The sequence below is a fragment of the Mustela nigripes genome, chromosome 10 (assembly GCF_022355385.1).
Source record: "Mustela nigripes isolate SB6536 chromosome 10, MUSNIG.SB6536, whole genome shotgun sequence".
NCBI classification, from domain to species: Eukaryota; Metazoa; Chordata; class Mammalia; order Carnivora; family Mustelidae; genus Mustela; species Mustela nigripes.
Window position 1 is genome coordinate 55904246 of NC_081566.1, and position 19230 is coordinate 55923475.

Below are 19230 nucleotides of genomic sequence, written 5' to 3' on the forward strand. Positions count from 1 at the left end.
CTTTTCTATAAAGGGTGGTTTCTTCAGTTGATTCCATTATCAGTGTTTTTAAATTGATCCTTAATCAGGGTTGTGGATAACAAAAGCAATGTATTTAATATATATTAAAAAACTGTCCCTATTTAACAACAATATGAACTGTTACTTTAAGACCTTAAGATTTATAAATTCTACATACTCATGACAAAATAACACTTTTTATTATCACTTACTATAAAGCTGAAAATAGTTCACCATGATTGTCTTAGAATAAATAGATTAAAATTACCCTGGCCCATTAGAATTTTCTTTTTTAACTTTTTTTGTAATTTATAACAAAATCACCCATAGGAGATTTTGAATTTTAATACCAAGCTGTGGTATAAGTCAGTTTAACAAAGTTTATTATAGAATAAGTGCACCAGAATATACAAATACACTGTTTGGGTTGGCTAGGGACAAGTGTGAAAATTCCAAGCACTCCACAAAGCACTAAATCATAAAGCCAATGGCACTTACCCAGTTTGCTTACTGAGCTAAGCAGCACTCATCTCAAAGGCCAGACAAAATGATAAGGTAATTTTATGTATTTTCCCCCACTTATTAAATAAGTAAGTCCCAAGCACCTAAACTGAAAAGCAAATCTTTTAACTGTCATCAGCTTCCTATGTCTTTCATTTTGCTTAAGTCCAATTCAACAAAGTTGATCAGAAAATTAAAAGAATGGGATTCACACTCACTGCTTTAATAAAACCAGTTATGGTCTCTTCTGCAGCTTCCTCTCTCTAGGTAGCCTTAAAAACTCTGCAAGAAGTGCAAATAATGAATTAGGGCTGACTGACGTTTCAGGGTGGGCTTCGATCTGCACATCGGAAGCAGACTGTCCACGGATGGCTCTAAACACACTAACTTCAAAGATAAAACTTTAATGCCAATCTAATCTGATCCTAAATATCCTTTTTTTCCCTTTGCCTGCCACCCCCTTCTATTCTTTCTCTCCAGTCAGACTGTTCACTCACTGTAGGCACTTAGCAGCACTGTCCAATAAAAATATAATGCAAGCCACATATTCAATTTTATTTTTTTTAAAGATTTTATTTATTTGACAGAGAAAGACACAGGGGGAGAGGGAACACAAGCAGGGGGAGTGGAAGAGGCAGAAACAAGCCTCCCGGCAAGCAGGGAGCCCAACATAGGGCTCGATCCCAGGACCCTGGGACCATGACCTGGGCCGAAGACAGATGCTTAATGACAGTCACCCAGGCGCCCTCACACATTCAATTTTAAATGTATCTGTAGCCACATTTTTTGTTTGTTTGTTTGTTTGTTTGGTGGGCAGCAAAGCAAAATTTATTGAGCAATGGCACAAAGCTCCCCAGAGGGGGAAGGAACCCAAGAGGGTTTCCCCAGTAGCCACATTTTTTTCAAGATTTTACTTATTTATTTGACAAAGAGAGGGATCACAAGTAGGCAGAGAGGCAGGCAGAGAGAGAGGGAGAAACAGGGTCCCCGCTGAGCAGAGAACCCAGTGTGGGGCCTCCATCCCAGGACCCCGAGATCATGACCTAAGCCAAAGACAGAGGCATAACCCATTGAGTCACCTAGGTGCCCCCTCGTAGCCACATTTTAAAAGAAGGGGAAAAAAGGCAAAACTTTAATAATAGATGTTACTTAATATAATACAGCCAAGATATCATCTCAATATGCAGTCAATGTTAAATTATTCATGAATATTTTACTTTTTACCGCATATTAAAGTCTTCAAAATCTGATGTATATTTTACACTTAAAGCACATCTGTTTGGTCCAGCCATATTTCAAGTGCTCAAAAGTCTATGTGGCTAGTGACTACAGTATGAGACAACACAGGTCTAAAATAACTCTTAGGTCTCTGGTGTCAAGTTGCTGGGGTTGGATACCCAGTTTTACCCCTAAAAAGGTAATATGACCTCAGGCAATTTATTTAATCTCTTATTGTCTCAGTTTCCTCTTTAGCAAAATGGAATTAATAATTGTACTTCATACCATTGTTACTATATCCGAAGCACTAGGAACAGTGCTTAGCATATAGACACTCTTAACACTGTTAAAATTACCATTATCCATCCAGTGGGATTTTTTTCCTGGGATGCAGGGGTGGCTCAATGTTCACAAATCAATTAACGTGATTCACATCAATAAGAGAAAGGGTAAAAATCATAGGATAATTTCAATAGATGTAGAAAAAGCATTTAGCAAAGTACAACATCCATTCATGATAAAAACCCTTCACAAAGTAAGTTTAGAGGGAACGTACCTCAACAAAATAAAGGCCATATATGGAAAGCCCACAGTGAATAATGGGGGAAAACTGAGAGCTTTTCCCCTAAGAGGAGGAACATGAAAAGGATGTTCATTCTCACTACCTCTATTCACTACAGTACCAGAAGTCCTAGCTACAGCAATTAGACAGAATAAAGAAATAAAAGACATCTGAATTGGTAAGGAAGAAGTAAAACTCTATTTGCAATTGACATGGTATCAGTTATAGAAAACCTAAAGATTCCACTAAAAAACTACAACTGATAAATTCAATAAAGTCACAGGACACAAAAACAACATACAGAAACCTATGGCATCTCTATACACTAATAATGAAGCAGCCAAAACAGCAATTAAGAAGACAATCCTATCCATAATTGCAACAAAATTAAGATACCCAGGGATAAACTTAACCAAGGAGGTAAAAGACATGTACTCTAAAAACTATAAAACACTGATGAAAGAAATTAAAGACAACACAAATGGAAAGAGATACTACGTTCTTGAATTAGAACAAATATTGTTAAAATGTCCATACTAGACACTGCGATGAACACACTCAATCCCTATCAAGATAGCAAGAGCACTTTTCACAGAACCAGAACAATCCTAAAGTTTGTATGGAACCACAAAAGACCCAGAATAGCTCCCCTCCTCTTGAGGGGAGGAAAAAAACCAAAAACCAAAAACCAAAAACCCCCAATAACGTGAGGTACCTCAATTCCAGATTTCAAGATATACCACAAAGCTGCAGTAATCAAAAAAGTATGATACTGGCACAAAAATACGCACATAGATCAAGGGAACAGAATGGAGAACCCAGAAATAAATCCATGATTATATGGTCAATTAATCTTCAGTAAAGGAGGAAGAATATGCAATGGGAGACCGTGTCTTCAACAAATGGTGCTGGGAAAAGGGGACACCTACATGAAAAGGATGAAACTGGTCCACTTTCTCCCACCACACACAAAAATAAACTCAAAATGAGATAAAAGAGCTAAATGTAAGACCTGAAACCATAAAAATCCTACAAGAGAACACAGGCAGTAATTTCTCTGACATCGGCCGAAGCAATATTTTTCTAGGTTGTGTCTCCTCAGGCAAGGAAAACAAAAGCAAAAATAAACTGTTGGGACCACATCAGAGTAAAAAACTTCTGCACAGCAAAAGAAACAGTCAACAAAACTAAAAGACAACCTATTGAAAAGGAGAGGATGTTTGCAAATAACATATCTAATAAAGGGTTAGTATCCAAAATATATAAAGAATTTATACAACTCAACACAAAACAAAGAATCCAATTAAAAATGGACAGAAGACATGAACACACATTTCTCCAAAGATATACAGATGGCCAACAGACACATAAAAAGATGCTCACCATCACTCATGAGGGAAATGCAAATCAAAACGCAATGAGATATCACCTCACACCTGTCCAAATAGCTAAAATCAAAACACAACAACAAGGATTGGTGAGAATGTGGAGAAAAGGAACTCTTGTGCACAACTGGTGGAAATACAGAGGGTGCAGCCCTGTTTAATTGTTCCTCAAACAATTAAAAACAGAATTACCATATGAATGGACATTCATGGATCCATGGATTACCAAGGATGAATGGATAAAGAACAGGTGGTACACACAAAGAGTGGAAGATCAGCCATAAAAAAAGAATGAAATCTTACCATTTACGACATCATGGATGAATCCAAAGGGTATAAGGTTAAAAGAAATAAGTCAGGGAAAGACAAACACCAGGATTTCAACTGTATGTGGAATTTAAGAAACAAAATAAGCAAAGGGGGGGGGGGAGACAAACTAAGAAACAGACTGTTAAGTATAGAGAACAAACTCATGATTACCAGCAGGGAGAGGGGTAGGGGGAGGGGTAAAACAGGAGATGGAGATCAAGGAGCGCATTTGTGATCAGCACTGGGTGATGTAAGGAATGGCTCAATCAGTCGCTATATGGTACACCTGAAGCTAATATAAGACTGTATGTTATTAATACTGGAGTTAAAATTAAAAAAATAAACTTACCTATAAAGAAACTTCTAAAAAATGGGAAACGTTGTCATTGGAGAAGTCTAAAAATAGATTATGAGACTGCTTTCCTAGTCATGCTACTTTCATGCTATGATTCATGTGCCGGATAGGGTTCCTAAAGCAGTTACTTTACAACAATATTACATCAGAACAGCATCCGGCTATAAGCTAAGTATTTCAAAGCTCATTTTTTTTTTAAAGACTTTATTTATTTATTTGAGAGCGAGCGAGCGTGCACGCAGCAGTGAGGGGGAAGAGAAGAGGAAAAGGGAGCAGCAGACTCCCTGCTCAAACGGAGCCCAATGCAGGGCTCAATCCCAGGACCCTGACATCATGACTTGAGCCAAAGTCAAAGACAGATGTTTCACCCACTGAGCCACCCAGGCATCCCTCATGTTTTAACTGGGGGTTCCCATCCCATTTCCTGTACAACCTAAACTAAAAAAATGGCACTTCCAAGTACATGAGACATTTCTGCTTAGTTTTGAATCTTTTACTTTGGCGGTATGGGGGTGGGTGTGTGCGAACCTTTATTGAACGGTGAACTTCCTTTAAAATCAATTTTCATACCCTTAGCCAATTTCCTTTTATTTATCTAGTTTTTTAAAGATTTTATTTATTTGACAGAGATCACAAGCAGGCAGAGAGACAGGCAGAGAGAAGGTTGGGGGGGAAGCAGGCTCCCTGCTGAGCAGAGAGCCCAATGCGGGGCTTGATCCCAGGACCCTGAGATCAGGACCTGAGCCAAGGCAGAGGCTTTAACCCACTGAGCCACCCAGGTGCCCTGCCAATTTCCTTTTAAATTCACAGAAACTCAAGGACTACGTTGAAGATTTGAGTCTTTGCAGAAGTTTGCCAGCTTAAAATATTTCATCAGTCCACCTCATTTGATGAGCGTTCATTCAAGTTTTTTACCACATCTTGAATTATACTTGTTCTTTACATTAAAAAAATTCATAAGCTGATCTCTAACCAACGTATATGACTTGAAAAGAAATAAAAACAGGCAAGATGAATAAATAGTAACAAAAAGCAACTACTTCCTCACTGATTAGTCATTTGACTTTTCAACCCTGAACTTTATACCTGTCACTGAAGATGACCATCGTGATCTAGAGGAATTGGTAACATACGCACCAACTGTTGTTCTTATCCTGAATAAGTTCAACGTTTTGCCTGAATGTGTAAAACCACTCACTGACTTGAACTTCAACATGTAAAATGTAACTACACCTCCTTCTGGAAAGAATTTTTTCCCCTGAAGAGATCAGATTACACTAGTATAAAAAAACTCTTCAGTCTCTCACTTGTTAAATGATATAATCATTGAAACATAGAGAAAACACATTTTAACGCAATCATCAAAAATTACAGTTTTCTTTTTTAGGGGTATTTCCAGTGAATGAATTATTCCACCAAAAAAAGCTCAAATAAGAAATTCAACTTCTGTTTTCCATAGTTCTTTTTAATTCCCAATATATCTTATTTCGATCTGCTTCTGAACAGCCTGTCCCCATAAACTGAGTGTGTTTCTCATAGAAGAACCTGAAGCTAGAAAGGAAATTGAATCCTGAAGTGGGCAATTAATTTGGCAATATTTGCTTTTTCCAATATGACTATGTCAAGATCAAAAACCAAATGAGAAACTGGAATTATTAAGTGTTAGGAAAAGGATGACTTAATTTAATCTCCATGGTCTAATAAAATATCTTATTAGCACAGAAGCACATCCATTTCCATTCTTCTGAGACAAGAAAAAAAAAAAAAAAAACAGAAAATGTACTTGTTTCTGTAAGGAGAAGGAACCTCTAGAATTTACGACTTGTAAATAATTTAAAAACTTCAACAAATCTTACCTGGCTCTCCTTGGCCAGGCAAAGAACCCATCACTTACTAACCCAAAGTAAAAAATAACTAAACAATAGAGAAGCTGCTTCCTAATTTCTTATGCCTCGGAATTATTAATCTACTTCTAAGGAAGTGGGAAAATAAATTTCATATTAGCATTTTCTTTTCAACACCTAAAAATATATAACTATCTAAAATGAGGCCATCCCAATTCAGGAAACAGCTTCTTTCAAACCACTATCACTAAATCATACTAGATCTTAAAGGCCCTTTTAGTTCTATTTTTTTTTTTAATTTTATTTATTTATTTGATAGAGAGAGAGAGAGAACACAAGCAGGCAGAGTGGCAGGCAGAGGAAGAGAGAGAAGCAGGCTCCCTGCCAAGCAAGGAGCCTGATGCAGGCAGACAGGACAGGATTCCAGACCCAGCTGGGATCATGACCCGAGCGGAAGACAACCGCTTAACCGACTGAGCCACTCAGGAGTCCCAAGGGCCCTTTTAGTTCTGGAATTCTAACGATCCCTGTTGTCAAATAAGTGACTTCTCGTATCACAGAACAAAGTATGCCCTAATAGACAATTCACAAAATGACAGAACTGAAAGTTCTAAAAAGCTCTAAAAAGCTTATAAAAATAAACATGTTCCCTTTGGCCAAAACCTAAGAAATCTTTAGACCCACCTTAACAAAAGCAACAAAACAAAACAATCCATATAAACAATGAAATTTAATTGCCTGATTCCATGTCCTATTTTCTTTTAAAGGACTAAAGGCAATAATATATTAGAAAAAAACTGCATCCTTTATAATTGTTTCCTACAATGCCATGTTACATGTGTATCCAAAGCAGCAGAAAGAGATGAGCATGCTAACAGGGTAAGGGTACACCATTATGATATATGGGTGAAGGTATGTAAACAATGCTAGCTATTTTGGTACTTTCTGCATATTCTAAATCAACATTATTATTTAACCCATTCTAATATTCAACTAGTCTCTGTGAGAAAACTTTCTTCATATTTAAATTCTTCAAATACCAGCTTAACTTTGCTATTACCTGCTGTTTTTAAAAAAAAATACAGATAAAGCCTGACAATAATCTTACTATCACATGAGAACCATTATTCACTTATCAGTAAAGCAAAAGTCAAGGGAACTGATAACACAGAATGACAACATACGTAAATGGGCATTTCTGTTTAACATGGATAGGAATGAACCTGACGAATTTTTAGAGTAATCTGGCAACTGAAACCAGCATTTAAAATGTGAATTTCTATTATTCGGCAATTCCAATCCTGGAAATGTACATATAGAAATACCAATATCCTGGGCACCTGGGTGGCTCAGTTGGTTAAGCATCTGCCTTCACCTCAGGTTGTGATCTTGGAGTCCCAGGATCGAGTCCCACATCAGGCTTCCTGCTCAGTGAGGAGTCTGCTTGTTCTCTCTCGCTCTCTCTCTCAAAAAATTAAATATCTTTAAAAAACAAACAAACAAACCAATATCCTACATAAAGACATGCAGAAGGATGCTTATTTGGAGCATTTTCTTATAGCAAAAATTTTGGATACAATCTAAGTGTTCATTGATAGGGAAATAGTAAAATATAGCCTTGTAGAGTCTTCATTGGAACACTGCACAGCCTTTAGAAAGAATGCTACAGAGCTGCATATACAAACTGGGAAAGATATATAATTAAGTACACATACACACACACACACACACAGAGTTCCAGAATATATATATATTTTTAAAGATTTTATTTATTTATTTGACAGAGAGAGATCACAAGCAGGCAGAGAGGCAGGCAGAGAGAGAGAGAGGGAAGCAGGCTCCCTGCTGAGCAGAGAGCCAGATGCGGAACTCGATCCCAGGACCCTGAGATCATGACCTAAGCCGAAGGCAGCGGCTTAACCCACTGAGCCACCCAGGTGCCCCCCCCCCCCGAATGCTTATTTTTTAAGAGTGAGATAATAAAAATTAAAAAATAAATGCCCAAGCAACAGGTCTGTGTGTTGACAAAGCAGAAAGTCTCAGAGGATTCTCACCATAGCAGCACAACAGAACTTTCTTTGATGATGGAAGTGTTCTGTATCTGTGCTATCCAGGAAGGTACCCACTAGGCATATGTAGTCAATGAGCACTTGAAAAGTAGCTAGTATGACTAAGGAACTGAATTTTTACTTTTATTTTCTATGAAACATAAATTTAAATTACCACATATGACTAGTGGCTACCACACTAAACAGCATGACGCTGAAGTTTTAACACCTAGAAGGTAGGGTATGAGTAGCCAAAAGATGGTTTCATGTCTGATTTAAAAAAAAAAAAAAAGCAATGCGATAATGAGTAACTATGTCTCTCTTGACCTTCTCTTCTGGGCAGTTTATATGTGAGACGTAGGTTCACACGGTACAAAGAAACATGACCTGTGTTCGAAAGACTGTTTCTGGTCTTCTTTTCAAGGGAGAAATATGGGCACAGCACACATTTTAGGATTCAAGGATTCATTGAATCAAAGGATTCAATGATTCCTTTGCATAAGGAAGGTTCATTTAGGGTCTCTATAGCTCCAAGTGGTATTATCATAGCAGTCATCAAAAATTACTTGCTGTCTTATAATTCCAGGATTGTCCCTTTAAGTAAAATCAAATAATGACTAAGGAATACCAATCTAAGATTACCCCCCCTTCTGGAATACTGCAATGGGCCCCCACTGGTCATTCTGCTTCCACATTCTCCCACCACTCCCATCCATTCTTTCTTTGCTGACATAAAAATGTCTCCAAAATATTAACTGGTTATCCTATTTCTCAGCTCAAATTCCGTTTTTACAGATTGCCACTGCTAACTCTAGCAAGTTTCAAGCTCCATCACCATTGTTACTGCCTGAGTTCTCTTTACTTCTGAAGGTCCGCATCTGACTTCTAGAAACATCTCCCAAACAATCACCTACCTCCAGCTTTGAACTACCCAACCTATTCTTTTCACAGCCACCAAATCTATCTGTCCACAACTCAAATCTTGAAATGCTATGCTTTCGTTTAAAACCATCCTTGGCGGGGCACCTGGGTGGCTCAGTCGTTAAGTGTCTGCCTTCAGCTCAGGTCATAATCCCGGGATCCTGGAATCAAGCCCCACACTGGGCTCCCTGCTCAGCAAGAAGCCTGCTTCTCCCTCTCCCAGTCTCACTGCTTGTATTCCCTCTCTCGCCGTCTCTCTGTCAAATAAATAAATAAAATCTTTTTTAAAAAATAAAAAATAAACATCAGTGGTTACCCTCTGCCAAATAAAAAATAATTTTTTTTTTAAACCATTAATGGCTACCCTCTGCGGATAGCAGAGGTTCCTAGTAAACTGCAAACAGGTTACAGGTTGAACCAAGATATTAACCCTCTCATCTTTTAAGACAGCCAGGTAGGGCCTGGGGCTACTGGAAAGCAGGTCACTGCCCACCATGAGTAGCTTTATCTATTTTGTATGACCAATCTCTCCGTATTAACTGACATAATTTTTTTTAAATATACAGACTTTTTAAAAATATTTTATTTATTAGACAGACACAAGCAGGCAGAGAAGCAGGCAGAGAGAGAGGGAGAAGCAGGTTCCCTGCTGAGCAGAGAACCCGATGCAGGGCTCGATCCCAGGACCCTGAGATCATGACCTGAGCAGAGGCTTAACCCACTGAGCCACCTGGGTGCCCGTAACTGACATAATTTTTATTATGTTAAAAACATAACCTAAAATTTACCATCTTAACCATTTTTAAGTGTACAGTTCAGTAGTGCAAAGTATATTCACACTGTTGTGAAACAGATTTCTAAAACTTTTTAATCTTGCAAATATGAAACTCTATACCCACCAAATAAGTCCCCTTTAGTTCTTCCTCCGAAGTCCTAGTAACTCCATTCTAGTTCCCATTTCTATGAATTTAATTACTTTAGTGGAATCATACAGCATGTGTCTTTCTGTGACTAATATATATCATAGCAGTGTCCTCGAGATTCATTCCCATTGTAGCATATTGTAGGAGTCCCTTCCTTGGTAAGGTTGAATAATATTCCACTCTGTGTGTGCGTGTATGAGTGTGTGTTTATCCATTCATTCAACATAAACATTTGGATTACTTCTACTCCTTGGGTTTTGTGAGTAGTGCTCCTATGAACATAGGTGTGCAAATATCTCTGAGACACTGCTTTCAACTCTTTTGGATATATACCCAGAAATGAGATTGCTGGATTATACAGTAATTCCATCTTTTTTTGAGGAAATTCCATGTTTTCCATAGCAGTGGGATCATTTTAAAATTCCACCAACAGTGTAGAGCTCCAATTTCTCCACATCCCTGCCAACAGTTGTTATTTTCTTTTTTTTTTTTTTAATGATAGCCATCCTAATGGATGTGATCGCTCATTATGATTCTGATTGGCATCTCTCTTATGATTACTGATACTGAGCATCTATTCATGCTTATTGACCACTTATATGAAATCTTTGGAAAAATGTCTATTCAAGTCCTTTGCCCAGTTTTTAATCAGTTTACTGTTGAGCTACAGTTCTTTATATACTGAGGACACTAATCCCTTATCAGATACATGATTTGCAAATGTTTCCCCCCATTTCATAGGTTGCCTTTTTACTCTTGATCCCATCCTTTGAGTCATGTTTTAAATGTTTTAAAGTTTGATATAGTCCCATTTGTCTGTTTTTGCTTTCGTTCCCTGTGCCTTCTGTGTTATATCCAACCAGAAGTCATTATGAAGTTCCAATGTCATGCAGCCTTCCCCTATGTTTTCCTCTAAGTATTTACAGTTTTAGGTGTTTATGTCTGTAATCCATTTCCAGTTATTTTTGTATTTGGTCTAAGACAAAGGTCCAACTTCATTCTTTCGTGCTTGGATATGCAGTCTTCCGAATACCATTTGTTGAAGAAACTGTCCTTTTCCGTACTGAGTGATCTTGGTACCCTTGCCAAAGATCATCTGGCCATATATGCAAGGGTTTATAGCCTACTGGTCTATTTGTCTTTATGCCAGTACCAGTGTGACTACCTTGAATTGCTGATTTTCATTATTGCAGTTTTTGTAACGTTTTGAAATCAAGAAGTATAAGCCCTCCAACTTTTTCCTTCTTTTTCAAAACTGCTTTCACTATTCGGATACCAAGTATTTTTTTTATGTGTGCTATAATGGAAAAAGAAAAAAAAAAGATTGGGAACGACTGAGCCCTATAGAAGACAGCCTTCGAATTTTTTATTTATATATATCCCAAGAGGTTTTCTTTTTTTTTTTTTTTTTTTTTTTTAAAGATTTTATTTATTTATTTGTAAGAGAGAGAGAGTGAGAGCGAGCACAGGCAGACAGAGTGGAAGGCAGAGTCAGAGGGAGAAGCAGGCTCCCTGCGGAGCAAGGAGCCCGATGTGGGACTCGATCCCAGGACGCTGGGATCATGACCTGAGCCGAAGGCAGCTGCTTAACCAACTGAGCCACCCAGGCGTCCCTATCCCAAGAGGTTTTCAATGGTATGTATCCCTTGTACGAAAGATGTAATTTCTTAAATACAATAAACATGGTATTTTAATATAAATGTATACCATCCTTCTAAATGTATTCAGTGGATTCTATATACTGTAGGAAAATTATGACACGCAGCAACGTCTGTTAAAAAACGATGTTCTCTAAAAGTAATTTTTTTCTCCTTAAATTCTTATTTCCATTCCATTTCCTCCAAAGTGCTATTCTAATGTAATATTATTTTTATTATTAATCCAAAAATTTCTCTGCAGAAACATGAACTGAGAAAAGTGTTCTTGTGGTAAAACTCCACATATTAGAATTTTTCTTCTTGACTTATTGCAATTATTATTAAAAGTTGATAACTGAGAAAAACAACACACACATATCACAAATTTTGATGATGGACATAAAAACAAAAATTATTAGGAAATGTCTCAGAGAGATGGATGGGGGAGTTCACGGTGCCTTGATTAAAGGGGAAATTTTTTTTTTAAACACCCTGAAGCAACTTACTATGATAATATTCAGAATATGTGAAAGATGAGTCTTTAGTGAAATGGGAAAAGGGCAGGTAGAAAACTAGGTACTTTCATAAGAGTACATGGAAATTAATTTATTTTAAACTGTTTCCAATTAACCCTTGGGCAAATTTCCATGTAACTCCAAAGTATTAACTTCCATCTGACGACCCTGTACTGTGTAAAATTTAAGTTCCCGACAATCTCTGCAGCTTCGTCCCTCACCATACCCTACTCTCCCCCAATTTGCTACTTGCAGCTTTCTGAACCCCATCCTGTTTCACATCCCTTACTTGACCATTTTCTCTCCATCTGATGGGATAAGACTTGGTAAAGCTGATGCTTCCTCTCCAACAACTTCCCTGAATCCCCTGTACAGCATGAACTAACACTCCTTCATTCTCCAACTCTCATGTGCCAAATTACAGGACAACACCTGTAACACTCCTGTTACATGCTTATTTCCTTTATTGACAGGAAGCTCCTTGAGGAGAGGAACCTATTTTATTCACCCTTTAAGACCACTTTGTTCTTAGTACATGGGAAGTACTCAACAAACACTAGCTCTATGAAGGAATTAAAGACTACGTTATGTCTCAGTTTCCTCATTGACAAATTTTATCAGCGAGAGCCTCTTCCAATCTTAAATTGCTAACAAAATCCATTCACTCCACAAATTTTCTGAAACTCCTATAAACGATCCCCTGGTAGGATCTCAAACAAGAGAAAGTTTTTCACAAAGCATAAAAAATGGGCATTTTATGTCCTTTGTAATATCCCATCGTGTAAAGTAATCCCATGATTTCAGGTGATCCTAAAAAGCACACTCTGCTCAGTGACTGTATAAAAACACGACTTTAATTGATGACTCCAACATAACTCCCTGCATGCTTTATCTTCTCTTTCTGGTAAGAGGTGAGAAGGAAAGCTGCCTTACTTTTTTAGTATGTCACTAGGAAATTATTTTCTTATCAAGTAAATTAGGAGATCCACAATACTGTAATACCCATTACCTCCAAATATTCTGATTCTCCCTCTCTGTACATGCATTTCTTTCTCTGCCCAACTTGATTTTAAATATCACAAAGTTCTGGTCTAAAAATCCAGTCTCACTGGAAATTATGCCACTGTAGTTTACGTGAGGACCCCTACTATTACCCATCTCTGAAATTTCAAAGTATGAAACCAAATGTTTTGTCTGAAATAGCATCTGAGTAGAAACAAGTATTAATAGTTATCACTAGTGTAAACATTCAAAAATAGTGAGGTTCTAGACCTCTTTTAAAGCCATAGAAGAGGGACACTTGGGTGGCTCGGTAAGTTAAGCATCTGCCTTCAGTTCAGGTCATGATCCCAGTGTCCTGGGATCAAGTCCTGCCTTGGGCTCCTTGCTCAGCAGGGAACCTGCTTCTCCCTCCGCCTGCTGTTCCCCCTGCTTGTGTGCACACTCTCTCTCTCTGACCAATTTAAAAAAAAAAAAAAATCTTTAAAGCCACAGAAGATAGTCTCATTTCTCAATTGAAGATACAAAGTAACAAAGTCATTCTGTTATTCTCCGACAATTCAAACATGGAAGAGAGCAGTACTGAGTTCTGGGTGCCCAGGTGCCAGTTATCATTAGGTCTATGCCAGCTGTCCACATTGAAATAATCAAAACAACTAATAAGCCTTGTCAAGATTATCATTATTGTTGTTCTGGTTTTACATATCCCCTATAAATGAGCTGGCATAAGAAATTAAAACTATATAAGCTAGGAAGATAAAAAGATCTCATGACTCCTTTCCCAATAATCATTTATAACACTAATAAATGTGAAGCAAAGCAAGGTCAAACACCATCAATAGGTTAAGGCAGGTCCTACATGAGTAGTTCAGTTTCTCTTAATGAAGAGCCCTTTACAAATTCTATTATTTTTCTTTGTTTTTTAATAAAACAAGACACGCAGTGATTATGGGAATCTATAGCACTAGTCATCCCTAGAATTCCAAATACATTATTAAGAGTAGGACAAGATATTTTGATGATCTTTATTAGTAAATTAAAGCACTGTTTTAACTGTAAAATATTGGTTTGGCAAAGGGGCTCACTGGTTAAGCTCTTTCTCCATTTATTTTCCACATGAATTGATGAAAGCCCCAATAATACCAATATACACAAACCTAAGAATTTGATTTGAAAGGATAATAAATTAAATCACACTTGTAAGCCTGTAAGCACATACAGCAAATTAATCCAGATGCTTAGGGGTATGACTATACACCCCCAACTGCCTGGATTGAGTTCATATCCTTAGACTAGCCTTCACTGTGTGACCTTGGACAAGTATTCAACCTGTATGTGCCTAAATTTTGGCACCTCTAATTGTGCTATACAATATGGTAGGCACTAGCCGCAACTGGAACATTTTAATTAATTTAAGCTTAAATTAAGTAAAATTAAAAATTCAGTTCTTTGGTAGCACTTGCCACATTTCAAGGGCTCAAGAGTTACATGTGGCTAGAGGCTACCATACTGGACAACACAGACACAGGGACAAAAACAAGACAATATGACTCAGAGTAACAAATATGATGGGGGGGGCAGGAATGACTACATTAGATTTAGTGATCAGAAAAGGCCTCCAGGAGGTGTTGACAGCTGAGATGAGACTTGACCAACAAGACGTGTCTAGAATGCAGATCTGCATACAGCCTCCAAAGCAGAGGCAAGAGCAAGGGCACAGGCCTCCAGCACAAATGAGCCTGACTGGTTTAACCACAACAAAGCGTGCCTGAAGCACAAGAGGTAAGCGGAGAGTAAAATGGGGTGCAAGAAGCGGCAGGAGGCAGGGCCTCATGGGCCTTATAAACAATGTTAAGACCTTCAGATTTTATATTAAGTGCAATTAAAAGCTATAGAGTTATAAAGGGGCATGTCATGATCTAAATTGTCTTTAAAAGCTCACTCTGGCTGCTTTTGGAAAATAATTACAAGAAGCCAAGAGCGGAAGCAGGAAGTTCTGTGACAAGACGGGTGCCGCTGCCCAGATGGAAGAAGAGCAGGGGAGTGGCAGAGGGATCGAGAAAATGTGTTGTTTCCTCTACATCCCCTGTCCACCGTCCTGGATCCACCATCCTTCACAACCTGGCCCCTTGAAAAAGTCAACTTCTTTGTTTTAGCTCCTCAGTGGCCTGTAAATATGCCTTGTGCCTTCACCAGTCCACAGAAACTGTCCTAAGGTCCCAGCCACCTGCATCTTCCCCAAAGCAATGGGCACTCGTGCATTCTCACCTTAGCCGACCTCAGCTCAGCTGCAACTGCTGACAACGCTCTGCCGCTTCGTCACATCCTCTGCTCCCCGTGCTCCCTGGCACGGCTCTCACCTGGTTTTCCTCCCTTTCTCCGTCTTCTTCTCATTAACCTCTACATGACTCATAAATAGCAGCTCCTCTAAGGGTTCATCTTCAGTACTTGGTTCGCTTCACTGCATACACCATCTTGGAGACTGAACCGACCCTTCCAGCCGGTAATCCTCAAACTAACATGGCTGGCCCGGGGTCTAACTTTTAGACCTCTAGATTGTGTTTGACTGCACTCCCTCCCTTGGACATACCAGAAACATTTCACATCCAAAGCCTACCTCCTTCATTCTCTCCCATTAAACATCCTCGCCCAGGCCAAAGGCATTCTCAGCAATTTCCGTCATCAGCTACGCCCCCACCACCGGATGGATCTTCACCAGGTCCTGCAGACTCTACCTCCTGAATGGCTTCCCACTCCTATCTCTTCCTCTCAAGTCCTGCGGAGGTGATTTTAGTTCAAGCTCACCAGGCTTCTTAGGATTTTTGGCACAACCTCCCACCAATCTCCCTGCTTTCCATCTTGCCACACTGCCACCAAGGCACAGAACAGGTATCCAAAAACGTGGCTGACTGCGAGTACAAACCTGACCATGTCCTTTCTCTGCTGGAAGTCTTTCACGCGTCCCACTACTTCCGTAGGTCTCTCCTGAGCAAACAAACCCCTTACCACCTTACAGCCTCATCTCCCCACACCCCCGTCTTCAGGCAGGCAGCTCTTCTTAGCTCCCTTCCTCTGCACATCCTATGACCCCTCCCCTACACATCTAACCATTACTTCGAAGGTGGGCTTCCGTATGACCACTTCAGGGAGGGTCCGCTAGTGCCAATACCTATATGTGCATGTATGGATATATAGACACACGTGTATCAATCACACCGATGGCTGTTAATTTTTGTCCCGGTAAACCACAGCTCCTAGAGGGCAGAGACCGCCCCACCCTGACTTGCTCTGCAGCACTACTGACCGGCACAGAGTAAATATGCACCGATCCCTCCGATTTGGTATCTTCTACATTTAAGAAACGGGAAGGAGTTTACTTACTGGGCCTTTTCTCACCATTCCAGTATAGCACAAAATGACCAAAATGACAGCGCGGTACTACAAAACCAAACGTGCTTCAGGTGGGAAACACGAAGAAACCAATAAACACAAATGGGAGAAACGTGGGCAATTCTGAGAAGCTATGCAGATCTAAGAAGCCCATTTGGGACTTCATACCACCTGGACCAGGGCTTACTTAACACTCCTCGGTGATAACGACAGGGGGGAGGCGTCTCTTCGCAGTCCAGGAAATTAACTTTTCCCGGCCGTGTGGCTGTAATTTTCGTTCCCACTGTCGAGTCGCCCTCACCTCCTGGCAGGTTTTCCTTCTCTGGGAGACGCTTACTCACCACCTCAGGAGTCACTCACTTGTCAATCAGACATTGATGCTCTACATCTGAATGGTGGGGGAAGGGGCCGGAAGAAGGGAGACCGGGCGACGAGGAACACTTTCAGGAGGGAGGGTGGCAGGAGGCCCCAGGGATGGAGGAGAGGGCGCGGGGTTGAGGCAGCAGCGGGGGAGAGCGCTGACAGCTGGCAAGGCACGGGGCGGAGGACGCGATCGCCGAGCAAGCCGTGCGGCACCCGGAACGGTGGAGGGAGGAGGAGCTGGAGAGGGCTCTCGGACAGGAGGCTGGGGAGGAGGGCGAGGGCAGTGGGGTCGGCAGAAGCGACAGGACGCAGGGCGCAGTTCTGGCCAGAGGGCGAAGGTTCAGGAGAGAGCTGGGCGAGAGGAAGACAACACTGACGCCGCCGAGGCGGACGGAGCTGGAGGACGAGGAGGGGCAGGGGATCATCGCGGTGCGAAGAGGGAAGAGCTGGGGCAACCAGGCGCCCTGAAGGCAGCGGCAGCGGGGCGGCCGGGAGACCCGAACCCGCGAGGGAGAGGGCGAAGGGGGAGCCGAGGGGCACTTACTGGGGTCCCTCCGCACGGCGCCGCTGGGGGTCTCCTCCCGCAGATGAGGGAAGAGGAAGTCCCGGGCGGCCTGGAGGTCCTGGAAGTAGCAGAACTGGACAATGGAGCAAGCCATGGCTCCGGGAACCCCGCTCGGGCACCCACCGCACCTCACCACGCCCTGCCCCCCGAGACCCCACGGCTTCCACGGCCGAGTCCGCACTGCTTTAGCCGCGCAGGGGCGGGGAAACCAAACCGGAAGCTGTCAGCGCGCTCGGGCCCGCCGTCTCGGAGCGCTGCGCAGGCGCGGGACGGCCCAGGCGCCGGGCGCGGGGGGAGGGGGGGCTGGCGAGGTCCGAGTCACGTGACCGGCGGCTGCCGGGGAACCGACGTCGACGTGGACCCTGCCTGCCGGGTTTCGTCCGGGCTCTGCGCCGACACCCGGGAACGAACCCTTTTATTTGTTATGGCTTTAAGCCAGAGATGACCTAATTGGACGTTGTGCCCGCCAGCCTTTGAGTCATTTAACCAATCTTATTGATGTCCTACTGTTGGCACGATCCTGATATTCCAGAGAAGAATCCCTGTGCAGCTCAGCGCAGGCCGGAGGGGGACGGTCCACCACCCAAGCCTCCGAGTTTGAAGAGCTCGCTTTCTCTTTTGCGAATCAGCCCCGTGAAGATTAACGTTTAAATGCTCCTCCTGCAAATTCCCGTAGTACTATGCACGGCCTAATACAGTTACGTTGTATTACAGACTTTTAAGTTTTGGACACCCACTTGGTTTTTCATTCATTGTAACGTTCATCCGTCCATTCAGCAAATACTTGTTGCGGGTCTTCTCTGTGCCAACCACGCGAAGCGCTGGGTATGAAGCAGAGAATAAAAGGGATGAAATACTTGTTCCACGGGGCTAAAATTTTAGTGGCAGATAGGTATTGAGCAATTAATGACTCAACCATTTAACTGAAATCGTGACAATGCTAGGAAGGGGAGAAGGACTAAGCGGTTGGACAGAACATGACAGGGGACCCTTACATAGTGGTTGTCTCCTTAGTCTTGTTGGGGTGGGTGTGGAGGGTTGCCGAATCAGGAGCAGACTTTGTTGTGTAAACTCTTGGAGGTTGGGATCTCATTTAGCTCCTCGTTGTATCAACAGTGTCTAGCATAGGACCGGCAGGTAGTGCTTAATAAATATTTACTGAAGGAATAAGTGGAGTGGAATGTCTGCACAAAGTAGAGTAGCCCACTTTTATTACATGGCACTTTATATTTTTTTAAGTATTGTTCTGACCATTGTTTGGGGTAGTCACAGTGCCATCCTGATAGAGTGTGGCTTATCTCACTTTTTTTTTTTTTTAAGATTTTATTTATCTATTTGACAGAGAGAGAGATCATAAGTAGGCAGAGGCAAGCAGAGAGAGATGAGGAAGCAGGCTCCCTGCCGAGCAGAGAGCCGGATGCGGGGCTCGATTCCAGGACCCTGAGATCATGACCTGAGCTGAAGGCAGAGGCTTTAAACCACTGAGCCACCTAGGCGCCCCACTCTCACTTTTTTTTTTTAAATAAAGAAATTAACCTAAATGTTGTTGAGAAGACTCTTGAAGTTCATTTATGTAATTTTTTCCTAAAAAACAAAAAGGAATGATTTTAATGTTAGCACAAAGCACCATAGACACTCACATACTTCCCAAAACCCAAAACAGAAAACTAATGTGGTCATCCACTTTATATGACG

The 19230-nt window shown here is 41.0% G+C and overlaps 1 protein-coding gene across 1 annotated transcript in view; it reads right to left on the reverse strand.

Annotated features, from left to right (window-relative positions):
* The window catches only part of RAB3GAP2 (RAB3 GTPase activating non-catalytic protein subunit 2), a 98291-nt gene extending 80518 nt beyond the window's left edge, over positions 1–17773 (reverse strand). The window contains exon 1 of the mRNA XM_059413366.1: positions 17515–17773. Coding sequence (XP_059269349.1) covers positions 17515–17629 — 115 coding nt within the window. The 5' untranslated portion in view covers positions 17630–17773. The remainder of the gene's footprint in view (positions 1–17514) is intronic.
* Positions 17774–19230: the final 1457 nt, after the last annotated feature.